The 18,650-nt window shown below is 43.1% G+C and overlaps 2 protein-coding genes across 4 annotated transcripts in view; both read right to left on the bottom strand.

The window, feature by feature from the left end:
- Positions 1-770: 770 nt before the first annotated feature.
- Positions 771-3,437, bottom strand: cth1 (cysteine three histidine 1). Its single transcript, XM_039823553.1, has 2 exons — positions 3,249-3,437; positions 771-2,079 (listed from the first exon to the last, which is right to left on the bottom strand). Exons 1-2 carry the CDS (start codon positions 3,255-3,257, stop codon positions 1,120-1,122), a joined length of 969 nt encoding a protein of 322 aa, XP_039679487.1. The 5' UTR covers positions 3,258-3,437; the 3' UTR covers positions 771-1,119.
- A 4,870-nt stretch (positions 3,438-8,307) lies between these two features.
- The window catches only part of mta2 (metastasis associated 1 family, member 2), a 44,621-nt gene continuing 34,278 nt past the window's right edge, over positions 8,308-18,650 (bottom strand). Inside the window, exons 9-19 of one of the 3 annotated variants that reach the window (XM_039823552.1) lie at positions 17,770-17,958; positions 16,179-16,253; positions 16,018-16,076; positions 15,818-15,918; positions 12,011-12,204; positions 11,599-11,827; positions 11,227-11,316; positions 11,024-11,142; positions 10,243-10,385; positions 10,031-10,085; positions 8,333-8,470 (exon numbers count right to left, since the gene is read on the bottom strand). In XM_039823552.1, the coding sequence (XP_039679486.1) occupies positions 10,076-10,085; positions 10,243-10,385; positions 11,024-11,142; positions 11,227-11,316; positions 11,599-11,827; positions 12,011-12,204; positions 15,818-15,918; positions 16,018-16,076; positions 16,179-16,253; positions 17,770-17,958 (1,209 nt within the window). In that variant the 3' untranslated portion in view covers positions 8,333-8,470; positions 10,031-10,075. Of the gene's footprint in view, positions 8,471-10,030; positions 10,086-10,242; positions 10,386-11,023; positions 11,143-11,226; positions 11,317-11,598; positions 11,828-12,010; positions 12,205-15,817; positions 15,919-16,017; positions 16,077-16,178; positions 16,254-17,769; positions 17,959-18,650 lie in introns of all 3 variants that reach the window. The other 2 variants (XM_039823550.1, XM_039823551.1) reach the window with 2 other exon arrangements.

Below are 18,650 nucleotides of genomic sequence, written 5' to 3'. Positions count from 1 at the left end.
ATCAGTCTGGTTGTACTGGGCAGCTTCCAGGTATGAATGTGGAACTGAGAATGTGACAGGTTGTCGTTGCAAATGAGAATTTGCTCTCAATCGACTTACCTGGATAAAGAAAAAGGTAAAATAAGGAGCGAGACTGCCTGGATCAGAGTCAGATGTAACCCATAACCAGATCATCAGTTTATGAAATGCAGCAGTGAGGATACAGACATTTCATACACTCAACATAACCGACCTACTTCAGAGTAGACAATGGTTTGTCACAGCTGTAAATTGTCCTACACCTAACTAGAGAATGGTTTACCTTCATGTTGAAAGTTTTTGTATCAGAACTGTCCATATTCAAACTCCTGCTTTTAAGGGGAGGGGCAGCCCCCTCAGCACTCCGGTTTCCACATCCATGCATTTGCATAAATAATGCAAACATTTCATTTTGCAATAGGCTATTCCTTAAGATGTGGCAATTTCTAAATTTCTCATATGCACCATGCTGAGGGCAGTGTTCAGGCCAGTCGTGTTCTTCCGCAAACTGAAGAATTTCTTTAAATTGAACTGTGCGAAGAGTGTGAGAAACAGAAAGGCCCAAACTGTTGGAACGCTACCATCTAAAATAGCATATGCTGCATGTAGCCATCAGTGTCCATGTTAACCATTGTTGCTATAGTAAACCAAACATTTTATAGTCCTACCATTCTTGTGTGACCTTGATTCACAGGCAACCTTCCAATTAGCATTAAGTGCTGAAGCCCAATGAAGACACCATGACATAAAGGTTAGATTTAAAATTAGTTTATTCATGATTCTGAGGTCAGACATTTCATTTACTCAAGTTAAATAATTTACAACAGTTTTAAAAAAAATATATAAAATATCTCCTCTCATATGGCAGCAACTGTTGGGATTCCTGAGACCACTGACCCAATGGTCAACTGCAGACTGATTTGCAATTGAACAGTTCTAGGCCTGCTTGACCTGCTGACAAACATTCAAGTAAACAATCTAACCTTAAAAATATATTAAAACACCCTAGGGAAAAGGGGAGGGTTCATAAAAATAAAAAAACATTTAATTGAGCTGTGGTGTTCAGTGCTGATGCTGGTTTCCAACTACGGCCAGATCCAGTTAGAGTGCCCTGTTGTCCCAGATCTCCTGGGCCTTGCTGCTCTCCAGCTGCTGCAGGTGGAGGGCCAGGGGCAGCAGCAGGTCACTCAGGTGCTGACTGGAGAAGGTGAAGGCGTTGTGGGCTGTGGCCTCCGCAGGCGGGGTGGGGAGAGGGGAGGCTGACGGAGGAGAAGACGAGGTGGAAGACATCGGCGAGGTGGAGATGAAGAGGGAGGTGGGGGAAGGTACACCTGAACTGCCAGCCGACAGCTGGGAGAAGAAGGACCCTCCGTGGGTCTGCTCTGAGGTTTTGATCTTGCTGGGGAGGCCGTGCTGGAAGCGGCAGCGTGTGCCGTACAGGCAGAAACCGAAAGAGCTGAAGGTGCGGCACAGAGCGCCGCGTGGCTTCCACTCCTTGGTCTGTGGCTGGAGCAGGGGTCTGGAGACGGGCGCAGGCTTCTCCTGGACGACGTCTGGAGACTCCAGACCGCCGCCGACGTCGCTGCCCTCCACATGCAGGAAGTTGCAGCGGGTGCCGAATGGACAAACTCCAAAGGAGCAGAAGGTGCGACAGGGAACATTCTTGCGGCGGCGCAGGGCAGGGCGCTGCTCAGTGGGGTTGTGGACGAACAGACAGCGGCTTCCGTAGTAGCAGTAGCCGGTGGTGTGGAAGCTGCGGCATAACTCAGTCTTGTACTTCGGGTGGCGGAAGGGAACATGAAGCTCGTGGAGGCCGTGGGCAAACTGGCAGCGCTCGGCATACTTGCATAAACCAGTAGTCGCGTAGCTGGTGCAGAGCTCAGTCTTGTAGCGGGTGGAGCAGACCCAGGGGATGAGGGGAGGGGAGGATGCCTCTACCAGGGGGAGCAGGGCCCTAGCCAGGGAGAGCCCTTCACCGCCATCCGACTCCTCACCGGACAGCAGGTTGTCCACCAGCTCCTCATCTTGGTAGGAGGGCAGGAACAATTCGTCACTACTGGTCTGAAATATATAAAAATATACAAGTTTGAGCTGAGCAGGTTATAATAAAGTCCTGCCTTGTCTCCCTGCTTGCATCGGTTCCAAAACACTACCAAAAGCATGACTTGTGGAAGTTTCATTTTAGTCTTTCAGAAAAGCTTAAAGATGGGTGGGTAATACACAGGATCAAATTTAAGAAACCTCCCAGCTACAGCACCTATAAGGCTTTGACAGGAATTAATGCTGCATGTCAAAGATGTTCTAGAATGCCCTCATATTTACAAAAGGGAGCAAAAAGTGTGTCCACAGTACACTACTTTCTGCCAACAATCTCACAATGAAAATTCCAGAAGTGTCCAACATGTAGTACTCACTATAAAGTAACTCTCCTAAAAAAGGGGCCATTATAGAGGGAGTAGTGAAAGAGTGACTGAGGAATGTCTGGGCTAGCATCTGCTACTAGCTTCTGGAACTCAAATACCCATACTATTGATTTAGCTTTAGGATGTCCCAATAGATAGTATGACAAATTTACTACGCCAAATATACCTACGTCTACTGCAACTGGTCAAAATTTGCAGTATGTAAGCCAGCATGCTTTCCTGATTATTCTGACCCACAATGCTTTGCACAGCATATGAGCAAATGGGCCAAAGTTTAAATTATGAAATTAAGTAGAAGGTCCCAATCAATTGTATGCAACAGTAGCATATGTACTTAGTAAGAGCAGCTGCAGTACATACTAAAAATATAAAAAATAAAAAAAAAGGATTAGGATTGTTTAAAAGCCATATTTTTTAGTATCTACTAGCCTACAGGAATTGCAGTTTAATCCAAAGCCAGCCCTCTGTGTGTTCAATAGTGGGATGACTAAAGCTCCAAGAGTTCTACCAGCACAGCAGAACGCACTATAGGATTTCCCCTTATATCTACCTATAATTCATAGAGGAAAGGGCTGCGTCTAATGATGGAATGTTTATTAAATTTGTGAAAGCCCAACAAATATACACATTACACCATAAACGTCACAACCTAGCCTACCAAGTACGAGTAGAGGAACTGATTGTAATGGAGGTTACTTTTACTGAAACCGGGTTAAAAAAATAAAAAACTAACCTAAACGAAAGTGAGAAGTCAAGAGGAAATGTCAAAAGACAGCATTCTTAGGAATGGATGCGTACTTGACTCACCTCAAACATGGCTGCAAACAGATGGAGTTGCTTGTGAGGATTCGGGAGGTCAGCCCTGGAACAGTTCAGCCTCCACAGCGGTCTAAGGTGGGTTAGTCGGCGGGTTAGTTAGTCAGCTGAGTAGTGGCATGGACCCTTAACACTGCCGCTCTGTTACGGAGTCACAAGCAAAGAGCGACTGCTCTCCGTTTGTCTTTTAAACCGGCTGTCACCTCCCGCCTCCCAGTCCTAATGAGCATCAGGTGTGCTCGAACTCAGCACGTCGTCACGAGTGTGTCTCTCTCGAGCGACCAATCACGTCCACGGTAGGGGGAACGCGCTTGATGACGAACCAATCCGGTTGGCTGCAGGAATGATTTCAGCGTCACAGACACTAACCGTTATACCTGCAGAAAAAGTCACATTTGATTGCTTCTGTTCATATTTACATTACTTTGGGAAAATGTATTGTTTGTATATTCACTCAATATGATAGAAAGCTTTATTCAGAGTATTATGTGATACATTTAATAATTATTTTAACCAATTTTTATTTACGTAAGTCAACGTTTTTGAAAAAGAAGCCAAGCTTTTTGGAGCTGGCTGCCAATAGTAAAGAATTTTTTTTTCTAAATCTAACTGTACAAACAAAAAAGCGGTTAGATCATATGACCTCTGTAAGCTTTACAAAATATGGATATGAAGTTTTTGGCTCGTTTTTTAACGTAGGCTTTTAAGATGTACAGAAGATGTCGTTTACTGTATATACACGTTTTTCAATAAAGCTTGAAGAAAAAACAAAAAGATGTCATCGTCACAGCACATGAAAGTCCGAGAGAGTCAGTATGTAGCTATTTATTTATCGTAAAATGTTTAAAAGGTAGTTATGATAAAAAACACAGGGCTGTATGTATGTGTGACACTAGAAGTAGCCTTATACATTTTGTCATCATTCTTTTTCTTCTTTTAAGCATGTATATTCATTGCTTTGTATTCTGTCCTTTACAGTGAAATACCTAATAATTAGTTATCGGCTAGCGGATGTTTTATCACAGGGCTCAATCAACATCCTCAGTGACTCCAGTGTTAAAAGGTGAGCGGCTCCCAATCATTTCAGCTTCGTCGAAATTAACACCTCAGTCGGAAGTAGTTCAAACCAACCTTCTAATTAAAAGCTGTCTGATAGGAACACAGCCGAGTACAAATAGACAAATGTTTCCTTTAGCTAGGCTTATCTTTTGTTGTTTAAACTTGTCTTTATCAGGCCCAGAGGAGCAACCCTTACATGTGTTATGAGATCATGGACTTCCAGTAGAAGCATCTCTAGTCCTACACATTTAGGACAAGTAGGACAAGTACAAACAAACAAAACACAAAATAATGAATGAGTAGTCACCACCTTCACTATTTAAGCTCTGTCAGCTTTCATTGAGATTTGGATTCCAACTTAGTCACTTCATAACAATGAACATGGACTTTGTTCCTCCATAACTTGGCTTTATGTTTGGGTTTAGTTATGTCATATCTTGTTACATTATGGTGATCATGTCAATGTGTTTTCAGCTGGTTCCACTTCAATTCATTCCAATTCCAATTCACTCAGCTCTTGTATTCATTTAAGCCTCATTTGGTCCATTTTGTAGAAAAAAAGTGAGGGTTAAAAATGAATTATAAAATGGGTCTTTTTAATTAATTTATCAAAAGGAATGTGTATGGAAGCAAACAGCGAGCGTATTGACTTCCAGTTAATGGTGGTGCATCATACAGTACCTGCATATAGTATTTTAATGCTAAGATACGACAGAACTTTCGAGCAAAGCCATTCCCATATCTTAATTCCACAAACATTTAATTTAAAAGGTAGTAAACTTCAGCTCAGGTCACTCAAATGTTTGAACCTTCAGAAAAGTAGTCACCAGGATCGGTAGGCTACCGTTCAAACACCATCATTTATGGTGGTACATATTTTGATACCAGTTATTGAGGAATTTTATTTGTTTTTCTTACAAAATCCTCCTTAAATTGTCTTAAAATAAAGCAGCTGTACAAAAACTTTGTCTAAATAAAAGTTTTAACTAGCAGAAACCTTATTTAAATTAGGGAATATTTAATCAAAATACTGTAAACAAGACTAAGAAACTGACGAGCATTTGTTTGCCAACCTTCTGTATTTGGCAGTTTTTACATATTTAATTTGAAGTTTGATAGCCAGCCCTGTCCTGTCGAGGACATGGGCTCAGTTTCCTCTACGGTAACAATCTGGTGAACACCGTCACAGAAACACAGTCGAGAAAGAGCCCATGACTGACCACAAAGAAAAAAAAATTCTTTATTTCTTTTCTTATCAAGATACATTAAAGGATACAGAGACATCGGAATAAAAAACACTTGAGAAAAAGTTTCAGTTGTAGCATGTTTGTCTCTCCATCATACAAAAATCAGCACCCTGTCCCTTTTGAATGTCGCCCCTGGTTCAAATGACCCCCCACCCACCCACCCACACTATGAAGGAGAGCAATGTTCCACATGTACAGTAAGCCTATTAGAGCCATCTCCACAATAATGGAGCAGAATTACACACTTCAGATGTAAAAAAAAGTTGAAAATATGCCAGTTTTCCACTTGTCTTAACACAGATTAGTATTTGCTACAAACTCAACACTTCAAATTTCTTTTTTTTTTTTGAGAAATATTACATTAAGCCCACATTGGGACCAAAACTTGCTTATAAAACCTGTGTAAGCGCTCACTGCTGTGGACATTCACAGGAAGTATAACCATCCAATTGACAACTTGCTTTTAGTGCTCACCCTTTGATAATGGTACAAACAGGGGGGGAACCAAAATTAACAAAGGAAATGAAAGCACATTGAGACAGCTGAAGATTCCTTTCACATGGTTATCATACCCAATCACAATCAAAAACATCATTCTGGTTCTCATCGTCATACACATTTACAGAAGAGGATCAAGGCCATATGGGGAAAAAAAAAAGTTCTGAAAGAATCCAGACTTGAATCTCAGACTCTTTTTGTAACTTTCAATATTACTTCAGAACTTAATTTTTGGCCCTAATTGTCTTCTGCACATTTACACATTGCTGCTTTTTTTATTTTTTATTTTATTTTTTAAAACAGGCTTTTATCAACTGATCAGTAACATAATCACATCAGTTTCCTTCAAACCAACCAAACAGTACGTTGTCAGAAATGCTGTTGCTCTCATCTAACATTAAAGCGACCACTCACAATGAGGTCACCTTTTTTTGTTTTGCACATTATGGCTTCACTTTGGACTTTTGCGCACTCAAACATCGTTACCTCAAAGCCAAATGTGTTCTCTCGTCATGGCAAGTCACACAGTAACTTGTGCAAATCCACGGTACATTTGATTTTCCTTTTATCAAACACTACATAGGATCTCTCCTACACTGTAAACCTACAGATTCCTTTGAGCGATGATGCTCTCCCCTTTTGATTCCAGGCAGCCTATTCAAACATATTAGGGCAAAGTCAAGAGAACAGGAGCCAGGGACTTTCTCTCTTCAGACCGGCTAAAAGTGGATATCAAGTAAAAAAAAAAAAAAAAAAAAAGACTGCAAAAACAACCCTCGATTTAACTTTTTTTTAAGATTTTAATGGCTACTGTGATGCCTAGCCAAGGTGGAGACGGTATACAGGGTTAATAATCAACCAAACTATCAAGTGAGCACAAAACTAATTTGACAGTAAAGTCAGGATCAATAAGTCGTAAATCAGGATTCAGTTGAGGCTGTACAACCACCTGGTTGGCGACAATTTAGGGTTAACACCACGCGTGTGGCTGTTCCCGTATTAACTTCAACAATTTTGATGACAGATTATACATTTAAGTCATAGTGAACTGAATATCTGGGTTTTGGGACTAACGGTGGGTTGAAACCAGCGATTCGAAGATGCCCCCTTGGGCTTTGGAGAATCGTGATAAGCATTATTTTTATTAATATATATATTAAAAAGATCATCAGCAGATTCATTTATGAAGACCATAATGGTTAGTTGCTACATACATACATAGAAGGCGGCGTCTAACAGGGTGGCACTTCGGATTTTGTATGAGTGATAAAACAATGACTACACTCCATTGCCCCTTTGTCTACACTTTTATTCTGTCGCTACACTCTCAACAGTGACTTTCGCAGTACTCAAGTTGTTTTGTGCTCACTCAGTATTTTTGACACCGAGGGACTGAGGTACAGATGTGAAAGAACCTCTAGGGAAGGACTTGAGCGGTCAGGATGTGTCCACACTGGAACCGGCCTGTGTTGGCTCCTGGCTGATGATCTGAGAAGTTGCCAAGGTACAGGCTCAGTCAAACGGCGGCAAACGCTGTTCAGTTTACAGTGACTGAGTGCAGCGCTGTCAACATGTCTCCCTAAACTTTTACCAGTGAACATGAGCGCAGTCAGTACTAGCCAGTCAGAGTTTTCCCTGCTGAAATGGAGGGCGAGTAAAATGTTCTAATCAAATTAGTCCTGCGGCCAGCTACAGCTGTCCCAAACAGTTTCCCATTTCCACCTCCCATTCTCCTCACACACTGTGGGTGTTACCCCTTACATGGTGCATATATTTACACAAAGATAGAGACGTGGAGGAAAAACAAAGTGTGCTTTATCACCGTTGTTTCAGGATGAGAAATATCTTGATTTAAATTACACATTTAAAAACAGGCGGCATTGAAAAGGGGAGCAAAAATAATTCAAGATCTGGAATAAAATACTACAAAGCCCAATGCATTGTGTCGTGTGAGTGTCGGTGTGTTGATGTGTGAGGGAAATGTACAGTCATCTAAGTGTGTGTGTGTGTGTGTGTGTGTGTGTGTGTGTGTGTGTGTGTGTGTGTGTGTGTGTGTGTGTGTGTGTGTGATGGACACATCAACTTGGGGAAGTAACAGAGGATTAAAGAAAAATGACACTGAAAAGAGGGAAAATAAAAGACTACTGGTATGGCGTACTGTGCTGCCTCTGTTAAGTGACGGCCTGAGCACAGACCCTCCCCGACTCCCACCCCACCCCCATGTCCTGTTAAAGACCCCCGTCCCTCCCCCTTCAGTCCTCCAGGACGATGGGTTCGCTGGTGCTGGAGGGGAGCAGGGGCATGGCCAGGGAGCGGGGGGGCGGTGGCGGCAGTTTGATCCGGACCAGGAGATGAGGTTTCCTGGCTGCCCGACGCATCTCCGACTGGGTCAGATGTTTCCTCAGAGCCCTGGTTGGAAGAGAGCACCAGCAGATCATTTACACGGCTGACTAGAGCTGGAACAATTTATTGTCTCAGACATAATTGCGATTAAAAGGACCACGCCGACTTATTGGGACTTATTGTCTTATTCACTGTGTCCCCCAGAGTTAGATAAGTCCATACATACCCTTCTCATCTCCGTGCGTGTTGTAACTCTGTCTGACAGCCCCACCGCTAGCCTAGCTTAGCACAGATCCTGGAGGTAACCAGCTCCAACTAGCCTACTGCTCCAAATAAGTGACAAAATAACTCTAACATGTTCCTATTTCCATGTTGTGATTTGTATGGTCACAGCGTGTACAAATAACAAGGTCACATGAGACACAGCCATCTTCTAACCGTATACATACTGGGGACTATATTCTCAGAAGGCGAAGCACTGCTACTTCTGCTACATGGGTGGAGTGATTTGCTCGCAGCACCTGAGAAGCCCCGTGGTGAGGAGCAGAGAGTTCGCCTGGAGTTCACTCAGAGTTGGAGTAATATCACTCCGCCCAAGTAGCAGTGCTTCGCCTTCTGAGAATATAGTTCCCAGTATGTATACGGTTAGAAGATGGCTGTGTCTCATGTGACCTTGTTATTTGTACACACTGTGACTATACAAATCACAACATGGAAACAGGAACATGTTGGAGTTATTTTGTCACTTATTGGGAGCAGTAGGCTAGATGGAGCCGGTTACCTCCAGGATCTGTGCTAAGCTAGGCTAGCGGTGGGTGCGTCAGACAGAGTTAGGACACCCACGGAGATGAGAAGGGTATGTATGGACTTATCTAACTCTGGGGGACACGGTGAATAAGACAAAGTCCCAATAAGTCGGTGTGTTCCTTTAACAATATAATTGTCTCTTTCAGTCAAATTTAAAAATATTTATTTACAAATTTAAGTTTTGGATAAATCCCAGGATACATTTTTTAGTTATATCACTGCTATGTGACCCAACACCAATACACAGCCTATGAAGTAAACCACACCTCTTTTTTTTAAACTGTACCCCCCCTTTTCATTTTTTTCTTCCTATGAACATGTATGGGGTCAAGTGCCACCAACTAGCATAGCTTTAGCTCAACAGTCCAACCAATAATTACTTATATAATTACTATGTATTACGATATTTGGCATATCTAAACAAAATCAACAATTACCATCAACGTAATTGCGGTTTCCTTTTTTAACCGCAATTACGTAAAACAAAATTGACAATTAGACAATGATGTAATAACTGTTACAGGCCTACATCCTACTTTATTAGATTAGATTATTAGATTCAAATTTATTGTCATTGTGCAGAGTACAAGTACAAAGACAACCAAACGCAGTGATAATGATAAGTTTAACTTCATCCACTGTGACAGCTACGAGACTACGTAAGTTTACCTAAATTATGTTTCAATCAGCAAACTACCTGCTGATGAAGGCAGGTAGTAAAAAAACTACTAAGTGGACTCTGAGTCCAAATTTAACTTCCCAACTGATGCGGCCAAGTATGTTTCAATTCAATTTAACTATGTGTTAAATGACACGTACAGGCAGCCTGTCAATGGTTGTTCCTCTCTCTCCAGGCGTCCTTACTCACCAACCTCTGACCAACAGACACATGAATTAATAACAACATATACAAGCTGCTTCGGTGGACATAATGAGGCTAGTTTTTGTGGCTGAACCTAGAACTTTTCATACCTTACTCGTGTTGTTTCGTCTTAGGATTTGAATGTCGGGACTAAAACAGTGGAATGTACCTGGTGTCCTTTGTAGCCACAAACACCACGGGGTTGGGTGCCTCCCCCTGGCTGACCTTCTGCCGCTTGATGACCGACTGAGAGGTCGTCCTCATACCTGAAGTATACGGCCTCCCATTGGCTGGGTAGGGCACCCCTGCAGCCTGTAAGCCAATGAACGACCAATGTTAACCAAGGGGGTTTTCAAAGGCAAACAGAAAGTAATCAGACATGTATCAGAATTTCAGAAGACAGGCAGACTCAGGATAGTTGTTCTTTGACTTGTTTCTTTAAGGCTGAATGGAGCAACACATTTAGAGGATCACATGTTGGCATGTAGACAGTAAACCATGATGGTGCAAGCAGAGATCAGCATACTCAGCTGGTATACTGTGACTTCAGGTTTGTGTATGTAATGGTGTCCACAAGCAGAGGAAGGCTCTTGGAAGTCACAAATCTAAAGTAACTCGAGCTGGGGTGTCTGGTGGCCTAGTGGTAAGGACGCATACCATGTAGCCGCAACAGTCCCAGTTTGATTCTGGCAGAGGATCGTTCCTGCATGTAATACCACCCCCCCGCCCATATTTATACATAACACAGGAAGCTTTCACATGAAGGGACCATCTCCATAAAAAAAAAGCCAAAAGAAAACAAAAAGGTACCTTTTGTTTGAAGGCCAGTTTTTCTAGTAAAAGTTCAAAGTAAAGGCAGTACGCAGATAAAGAAAAACAAAAAAGAAATGACACTGAAAAGAGGAAAAATAAAAGACTATTGGTATGGTGTGTGTGTGTATAATACTAACACTCTCGAAGCCTCTCTTTCCCAGCAGGCTTTGGCCCACACGGGGCTGGCTGGCCTGATTCCTGTTGATGGGTGTCGGGGGTCCTCTAGACGCCTTCAGTTTCAGAGGAGCGGAGATGGCTGCAGAGACACAGCAACACTCCTCAACAACCAGTCACACTGGAAAAGGTGGATTCAGAAGTGATGCACTTGACGTGTTCTTACCTAATTCCTTCACTATGTTGGCCAGGGACTGTCGAGGCACCAACTTGGTCTTTAGAGGAGTTTTCGTGGCTTTGGGCAGCCTGATAATGCCTGGGAAAAAAAATAAAACATTGGAACCAATGTACAATGTATTATTTATATTATAAATCTGCTAATTTAAAACCATGAGTAAATAAAAAAATTGATACTAAATGAACACTGAACCTTAACTAAACAGCGGTTTAAAAATAGGCTTTACAGGACAGAATGAATCATTTACACATGATGGTTCCACATAAAATCCTGTCTAACCTCATTAACAACATGCATTATTAAGGAAACTAAAGTGAGCGTGCGCGCCGTGTGTGTGTGTGTGTGTGTGTGTGTACATACACTCCGCCTTGACGGCGTTGGCGTTGATGGAAGCGTAGGGCCGTCGTGCAGCGCGGTGAGGCTGCAGGATGTCCTCACACACCCTGCGAGCGATGCGGGTCAGCTTGGTGGTCTGCAGGATGAACGTCTGGCGGTTCTTGGCCAGCAGCTTGGCTCGACCCTCGTTGCGGGTGAACGGCGACATGCCCTGGACCTCCTGGCGTGTCATGTGGCCGCGGGGGCCTGACTCCTGGACAGAGAGGAGGACGTGGGATTCTGAGAGGTCAACTCTTGGAAACAATGTTTGAACAGCTCGTTTCTTATTTAGAACTCAAGTCTTAGACTGCAACAGTAGGATTGATTTCTGCACTGCTTCTGACTGATATAAAAACAATGCTTAAGGTTGGAAGAGGCTGTAAGGAAAGACACTTACAGAGCCAACTCTAGCGGCGCCCTCTAGCTGTGTGGGAGTCTTCAGGCCTCCATACTTCTTCCAGTATATCCAGCAGGAGGCGCACAGTCTGCACTGCATGTTTGGAGGGCCCCAGGCATACCACTGGGGGGACTGGGCCGCTGGGTGGGTGAAGGGAGATTCAGTGTTAGGAGAGGGCATCTCAGCAGGCTGAACTAAACAGATCAAACAGTCAAAAGTCACAGACAGCAATAACCCGAGACAACAGAGAGAAAACTAATCATTTTCTCTTCTCTTCTTTTCTTTGAAAACTAATTATTATTATTATTATTATTATTATGACTATAATTGCCACTGTTCATCACACCCCCAACCGGCACCGTCAGACACCGCCTACCAAGAGCCTGGGTCTGTCCCAGGTTTCTCCCTAAAAGGAAGTTTTCCTCACCACCCAAGGTTTCTCCCCAACTGTCGCACTAAATGCTTGCTCTTGGGGGAATTACTGGAATTGTTGGGTCTTTGTAAATGATAGTGTGGTCTAGTAAAGTGTCTTGAAATAACTCTTGTCATGATTTGATACTATAAATAAAATTGAATTAAATTCATTGTCTTGTGTCTGTGCTTTTTCCCCTTCACAAATTGCAATGTTTCCGCTCACTTGATAAAACAAAAAGGTGATCAATACATAGCACATACAGACCAACACAGTGACCCGGGTCAAACTGGTATCGGCGGTCCATTGGAGTTCAGATGGTTCATACGAGTCAGCAGTCACTCTGACTGTCACCGTTAGTAGAGACTGCAGCGTAGTTCATACACTTCACTGACCAGAGAATTCGCTCTCTTACTTGATGGATGCACTAAAGAAAATATCTAAAAGTGCATGAAAGTTCTCTTTTGCAGATTTCATTAAACATACCCTTAAAAGGGGTGATAGAATGCAAAACCGATTTTACCCTGTCATAGTTGAATAAAGACAGTTTGGTGGGTAAATAGGACATACATAGAAGCTCAAAATCCCACTGACACCCCTTTACTATGAAAATCTCATATTTTGAAACTGCCTCTGAAAACGGGCGAATCTCAACAAAGCTGAGTTGCTTGCCGTAAGCGTCTCAAAATCCGGAACCTTAAGAGAACAGTCACGCCTCCAACATTTACATAGGCTACACAACTGACCTGAGATCAGGTAGTCTTCTGAATCTAGCTAGGTCACGCGCAGTCTCTGCTATTCCATTACGAAATTCACTTCTGAAACTTTTTTACGAGAAATCAACCATATAAAGCTCAAATATGGGCCGCTTTACGAAAATGGATGGCTAATTGCAAATTTTCTCCGACTGTGTGGGAGTTTAGTGCCGGTGTTGGTGCTGCCTGGGTTGCTACATCGCCACCCTGACCGCAGTGTCAGCGAGCTTCGTAGCCCCGCAATCTTTTACCGCAGCCCGCAGGTTCCAGTTAATCTTATAATGGGTATGTGTGTTGAGTTATTTAAACAAACAATCGGGGAAATAAACGCCTCTTTGGCTGCAAGTCTCATTGATAGAGCCGCGGTGAGATGGAGTCCATCAATGAGAGCTAGCTAGCCTCCTCCTAACTCTGACATAGGGCTGCACGATTATGGCCAAAATGATAATCACGATTATTTTGATCAATATTGAGATCACGATTAATTATCACGATTATTTGTTGATTTTAGCCAAAACAAATTTTATTATATAATTATAACTGCTTTTACATCCATATTGTGCTACATTCCTACTAATACATCCATATTGTGCTACATTCCTCCTTTATTGAAGGATACTGTGAAGGAGTATGCCATTTCAGCTGTTGTGCGACCGCTTTCCACATGCATGCATTTTGCCGTGAAAGATACAGGCAACGCAATTTTCTGTTCACGTTAACGGCGGTATGTGGTGCGTATCTACCGGACGAAATAGCGCTCTGGCAGTTTTCTGTGGCTCATTACACTGCCACTTACATGTCTGCGTTGCGGCTCTGATGCTCGAAAACCCACGTTAGAGGCAACATAAACATCGCTGAATGTCACGCTAAGTAAACACTAATGACACGCTTATACAGCAGGTAGCGTTAGCCTACCGTTAGCCACAGTAGTAACTGGATTAAACACAGCTAAAATGCTGACTGCTAAACAGTGTAGTGTGTCTGTATTTCACTGTAGGATTCCAACAGCGGGACGTCCAACAGTCTGCTGCTAAAGCTATGAGCTAAAAGACACAAACTAGCACCGGTCACTGCTGTTGTCTGAAAAACAACACAGCCGGGACAAAATGTTGCGTTTACTGGTAAACTGGTAAACATCGTGACCGGCTTATGATGACCGACTGTTACCTGTTGTGGAATTTTCCTCACGTTACTCTGTCCTCTGTGACTGTCTACATCTAGAAACTAAGCTGCGCGGTGCAGGCAGGAACAGCTCTGATTGGCTCATGGAGACATGTGATCAAACAGTGGTTTATGGAGTGCTAGAATGACGCATTTTAAATATCGCTGGATCACACAAATTTGATCGTGGGAAGCCAAAATCGTGATCGTGATTAAAATTCGATTAATTGTGCAGCCCTACTCTGACATTCACAAAAATACATTCAATTGAAATCCGAAATCGGACAAGTGTTAGCTAAGCTTTGTAAGACCTTGAGGAACCTGTAATATTCATGCCGTGACAAAATTCAAACTGTAAATATACTTTAGTTATGCGAAAGTGAGCAAGCTGCGGTATTTCCCCATTGTAATGAATGGGACATATAGCAAGCGCTGTTCGTTCTACAAAAGCGCCAGCGTTCATAAAAATGCCTCTAAAATCAAATCGGACAACACGGTTAGCTTTATAAGACATTGGGGGAATGTGTTGTATAAGTGGCGTGACGAAATTCAAACAGTAAATATAATTTAGTTAGGCGACGAAGTGTAGCTAGCTAGCTGCGGTATTTCCCCATTGTAATGAATGGGACATATAGCAAGCAGCTGCTTGTCCTACAAAGAGCGTACGCGTTCATAAAAATGCCTTAAAATCAAATCGGACACAACGGTTAGCTTTATAAGACATTGGGACATTCAAAACCGTAAATGTATTATTTATAGATATAGTTATCCGCGCAGCTGGCAGCTGGCCGGAGCCCCGTATGCAGTATCCACAAAGGGTGACTTTGCCCTGGGTATGGAGCCCAGCAGGCGTGGCTTTCCGTCAGACTGTGTGGAGCTCCTAAAGTCCGACACGTCTTACCAAATTTGCAATTAGCCATCAATTTTTGTAAAAAACGGCCCATATTTGAGCTTTATATAGTTGATTTCTCGCTTAAAAAGTCTCAGAAGTGAATTTGGTAATGAAACATTGCAGTGTCTGGAATATGAGATTCTGTCGCTTCTCTAATGTATGTGTATTGGGGATTCGGCTCAACCAATCAGCGCGTCTCTAATGTCTGCGTGTGGCAAGTCGCTCAACCAATCACCGCGCAGCTCATCTAAATATTCATGACCATACCATATTTGGAAGAAAAGCTCTTGTTACAAATAGGGCCAAAACACAGGGATGCATAAGGGCCAGTAAAATATCAACCAGGCCATTTTCAGCCCAACCAATGTTATATACCCCATTAGGAGACCATAAGGAACAGTGTGAAATACCCTATATAATCATTCTAACACCCCTTTAAAAGGCATTTAAACTAAGTTTTGTGTTATTCTAAATTTTGATACAAAGACTTTAATTTTTACTGCGATTATTGGTCGTAATTACTAATAATCGGTATCGGCCCTAAAAAAATAAAGAAATAAAGAAATCGGGTGATCTGTAGTACTTACTGTGGCAGCTCTCACAGCTGAGTCCCTTCTGGAAGCCTGCTGCCCCATTCATACCAGGCTTGCTGCCTGGCACCATGATCTGGTTGGGGTTGGGTTTGGTGCTGGTGAGGAGAACGTGGAGAGAGAGAAAAGGAAGTTACTCTGACAGCAGTTCTAAGTTGAGGAAGGTACTTTGTGTAGCACTTTACAGTAATACTCACTAGGTGGGGATGTACACCTGCTTCAGCTTGCTGTCTGCCTCTGCTGCCTTTAGTCGTTTCTGACAGAGAAAATGGGGAATGGGAAATGGGTTTGTGAAAAAAGCAGTCAAACCCAAATCAGAAAGTGCCTTTGGGTATTTTGTGGCTTACTGTAGACCTACCTGTTGGATGTAGCGGTCTGTAGTCTTCCACATGTAGTAGAACTGGACCACGCTGGCTAGAGACTTCCAGGGCAGCTGAGGAAGAGGAAAGATACAGTTCAAGTCAATTGAACATCACACTGAAGTTTACAACTAAATTTAAAATGTGTGTATCAATAGTGAATAACTGGAATTTTACTACTCATAAAAGGATATATTTTAGGGCTGTCAAAATTAAAGCAATAATAACAAGTAAATGGAAACCCTTTCTAAATGCGGCACTAATTTTTTTGACACGTGATTAACAAAGCGCATTCTAAGATTTGGGCATCGGGCCGCTCTGTAGTTTGGGAAATCAGAAAGCGATGCAGCAGCAATGTTGTGGACGGCTAGCAGAAACCCTAAAGTGCTCTGTAATAACATCCAGGGGATCACCAAACCCACCAACCGCTCATCTCCGGTCTGATCTACGAGGAGACTCGCGGTGTGCTGAACGTGTTCCTGGAGAACGTGATCCGTGATGCAGTCACCTAACACCGAGCACGCCAAGAGGAGCACTGTGGTGTACGCTCTAGACAGGCTCTAAAGTGATCCTGAACCACAAATAAAAGGCTCTTTTAAGAGCCACACACTTAATCTAAAGAGCGACTTCCCATTATGAGTAATGGGCTTTATTACTTACTTTTTTTATTTTATTTCTTTATCTACAGGGCTCCACACTAACTTTTTGCCTTGGTCGCACTGGTGCGCCTAACTTTTTTTATTTAGGTGCACCAGCACAAAATTTAGGTGCACCCAAATTTTTCCTTCAGCGATATATATTTAAAAAATATATATCGCTGAGAAAGCTCCTTCACTTGTTCTCAATAACACCAGATAGCCCAGTAGCTCATATAGGGAGAGAGGGGGAGACAGAGGGAGAGAGGGTGAGTAGATGGACTGAAGCTAGTGACGGCTGACTCATTATGAATGGGTCCTGCACGGGTCGGATGCGGGTCAGCGGCGTTACACCCGTCTTGTGTAGGCTATGAAATGTCTGTATCGTCACTGCGCTGCATTTTTATGAACTATGATAATTTGGCCATGGGTCACATTTCTCGCCCAGGTCCAGCAGGCTCCGTCTCACACGCTATTATTCAATGAACTGAAGTTACCGTAGTTCCATTCAATAACTTCTAATGTGTTTTTCGCCGTGGCGGCCGCACTAACAGAGAGTTACGCTACCAGCGGAAGCACTGGTACCAATACAGGTTTCCCTCTCATACTTATCAATATACAGCTGTGTTAATAACAATTAAAACTGTAGACAAATGTCAGCATGTGGACCGGCGGAGCCGTGTCTCTCCACGAGCCGCTTTCCGATGTTGCAGGTGAGCCGGCCGGTGTGTGAGTGAATGGGGGCGGGGCTGCGCGGAGGAGAGATCCAAACACAGGCACGGCTTTACAGAAGGAGTGGGTCATGTACCGCAACATATAAACGACATCGCTTCGTTCGTGGAGAGGCAGCGGATGCGAGGACGTTAGGTGCACTGGTGCGACCTAGGAATATATATATAATATATATGTGCGTGTGTGTGTGTGGTGAAAGAGGCAGCAGAGAAGAAGAACTTACAAAGTCCTGGCGGATGTCGTTGAAGTCTTTGCCATATTTCTCCAGAGCCTCCTCAAACAGCATTGCCTCTGAGGCGCTCCACTCCTCCATCTCATCGCGGCAGAGCACCGGCCCCCCCTGTGGAACCAGGGTGGACATGGCTTTGGCCAGGTCATAGTTGTTCTTCTGCAACGTGTCCATAGCATGGAACTGAGAGCAGAGAGAAGGTGGAGACAAGTGATGGCACATTAGAGCTTCATCATCCCATACACAGTGTGAAATCATATATTAAACATACATTGTATCGTGGCCAGAGGACCCCGCGTCCCTGTTTTCAAATCATATGGCTCGCTTTTAGGAACAAATGGCCCACTTCCTATAGGTTGGTTGAGTTGGCTAAACACACCACATTGTTTTGTATCAGAATCAGAAATCGGATATTTGGACAGGAGAGATAAGCGCTCCTTTTGAGTAAACTTTTTAATGCCGGCACAGAAAATGTCATCACAACAGTCACAAATAAAGCTGCTGTGGATAAACAGGTAAGAAGATGTTGATGGTGTGAGAAACTTTGGCTACTTAAAGCACTGTAGTGGATGAGACCATCCCAAAACAGGGACTAGGCTTCTTGAAATTTGACATGAAACAGGCAGTGTAATGTGTACGATTAAAGCTGAAAACCGGTCCCAATGAAGATGGGAAATTAAGCGTATCACCTGATGCACCACATATTACACCCATCCCCTGGAACAAGGCAAACGCCGCAGCAACAAACCATAACATTACTATATGCTCCCCCCCCCCCCATCACATAAGCTGCTGACTGATATCACAAAACTTATTATACATTTTGTTTGCCATCCTGCCCAGCCCTAGGCACAAAATCAGCTAATTCAGCATGT

This window comes from Perca fluviatilis, chromosome 14 (genome assembly GCF_010015445.1).
Source record: "Perca fluviatilis chromosome 14, GENO_Pfluv_1.0, whole genome shotgun sequence".
Taxonomy (NCBI): Eukaryota; Metazoa; Chordata; class Actinopteri; order Perciformes; family Percidae; genus Perca; species Perca fluviatilis.
This window is presented reverse-complemented; position numbering and strand designations above follow the sequence as displayed.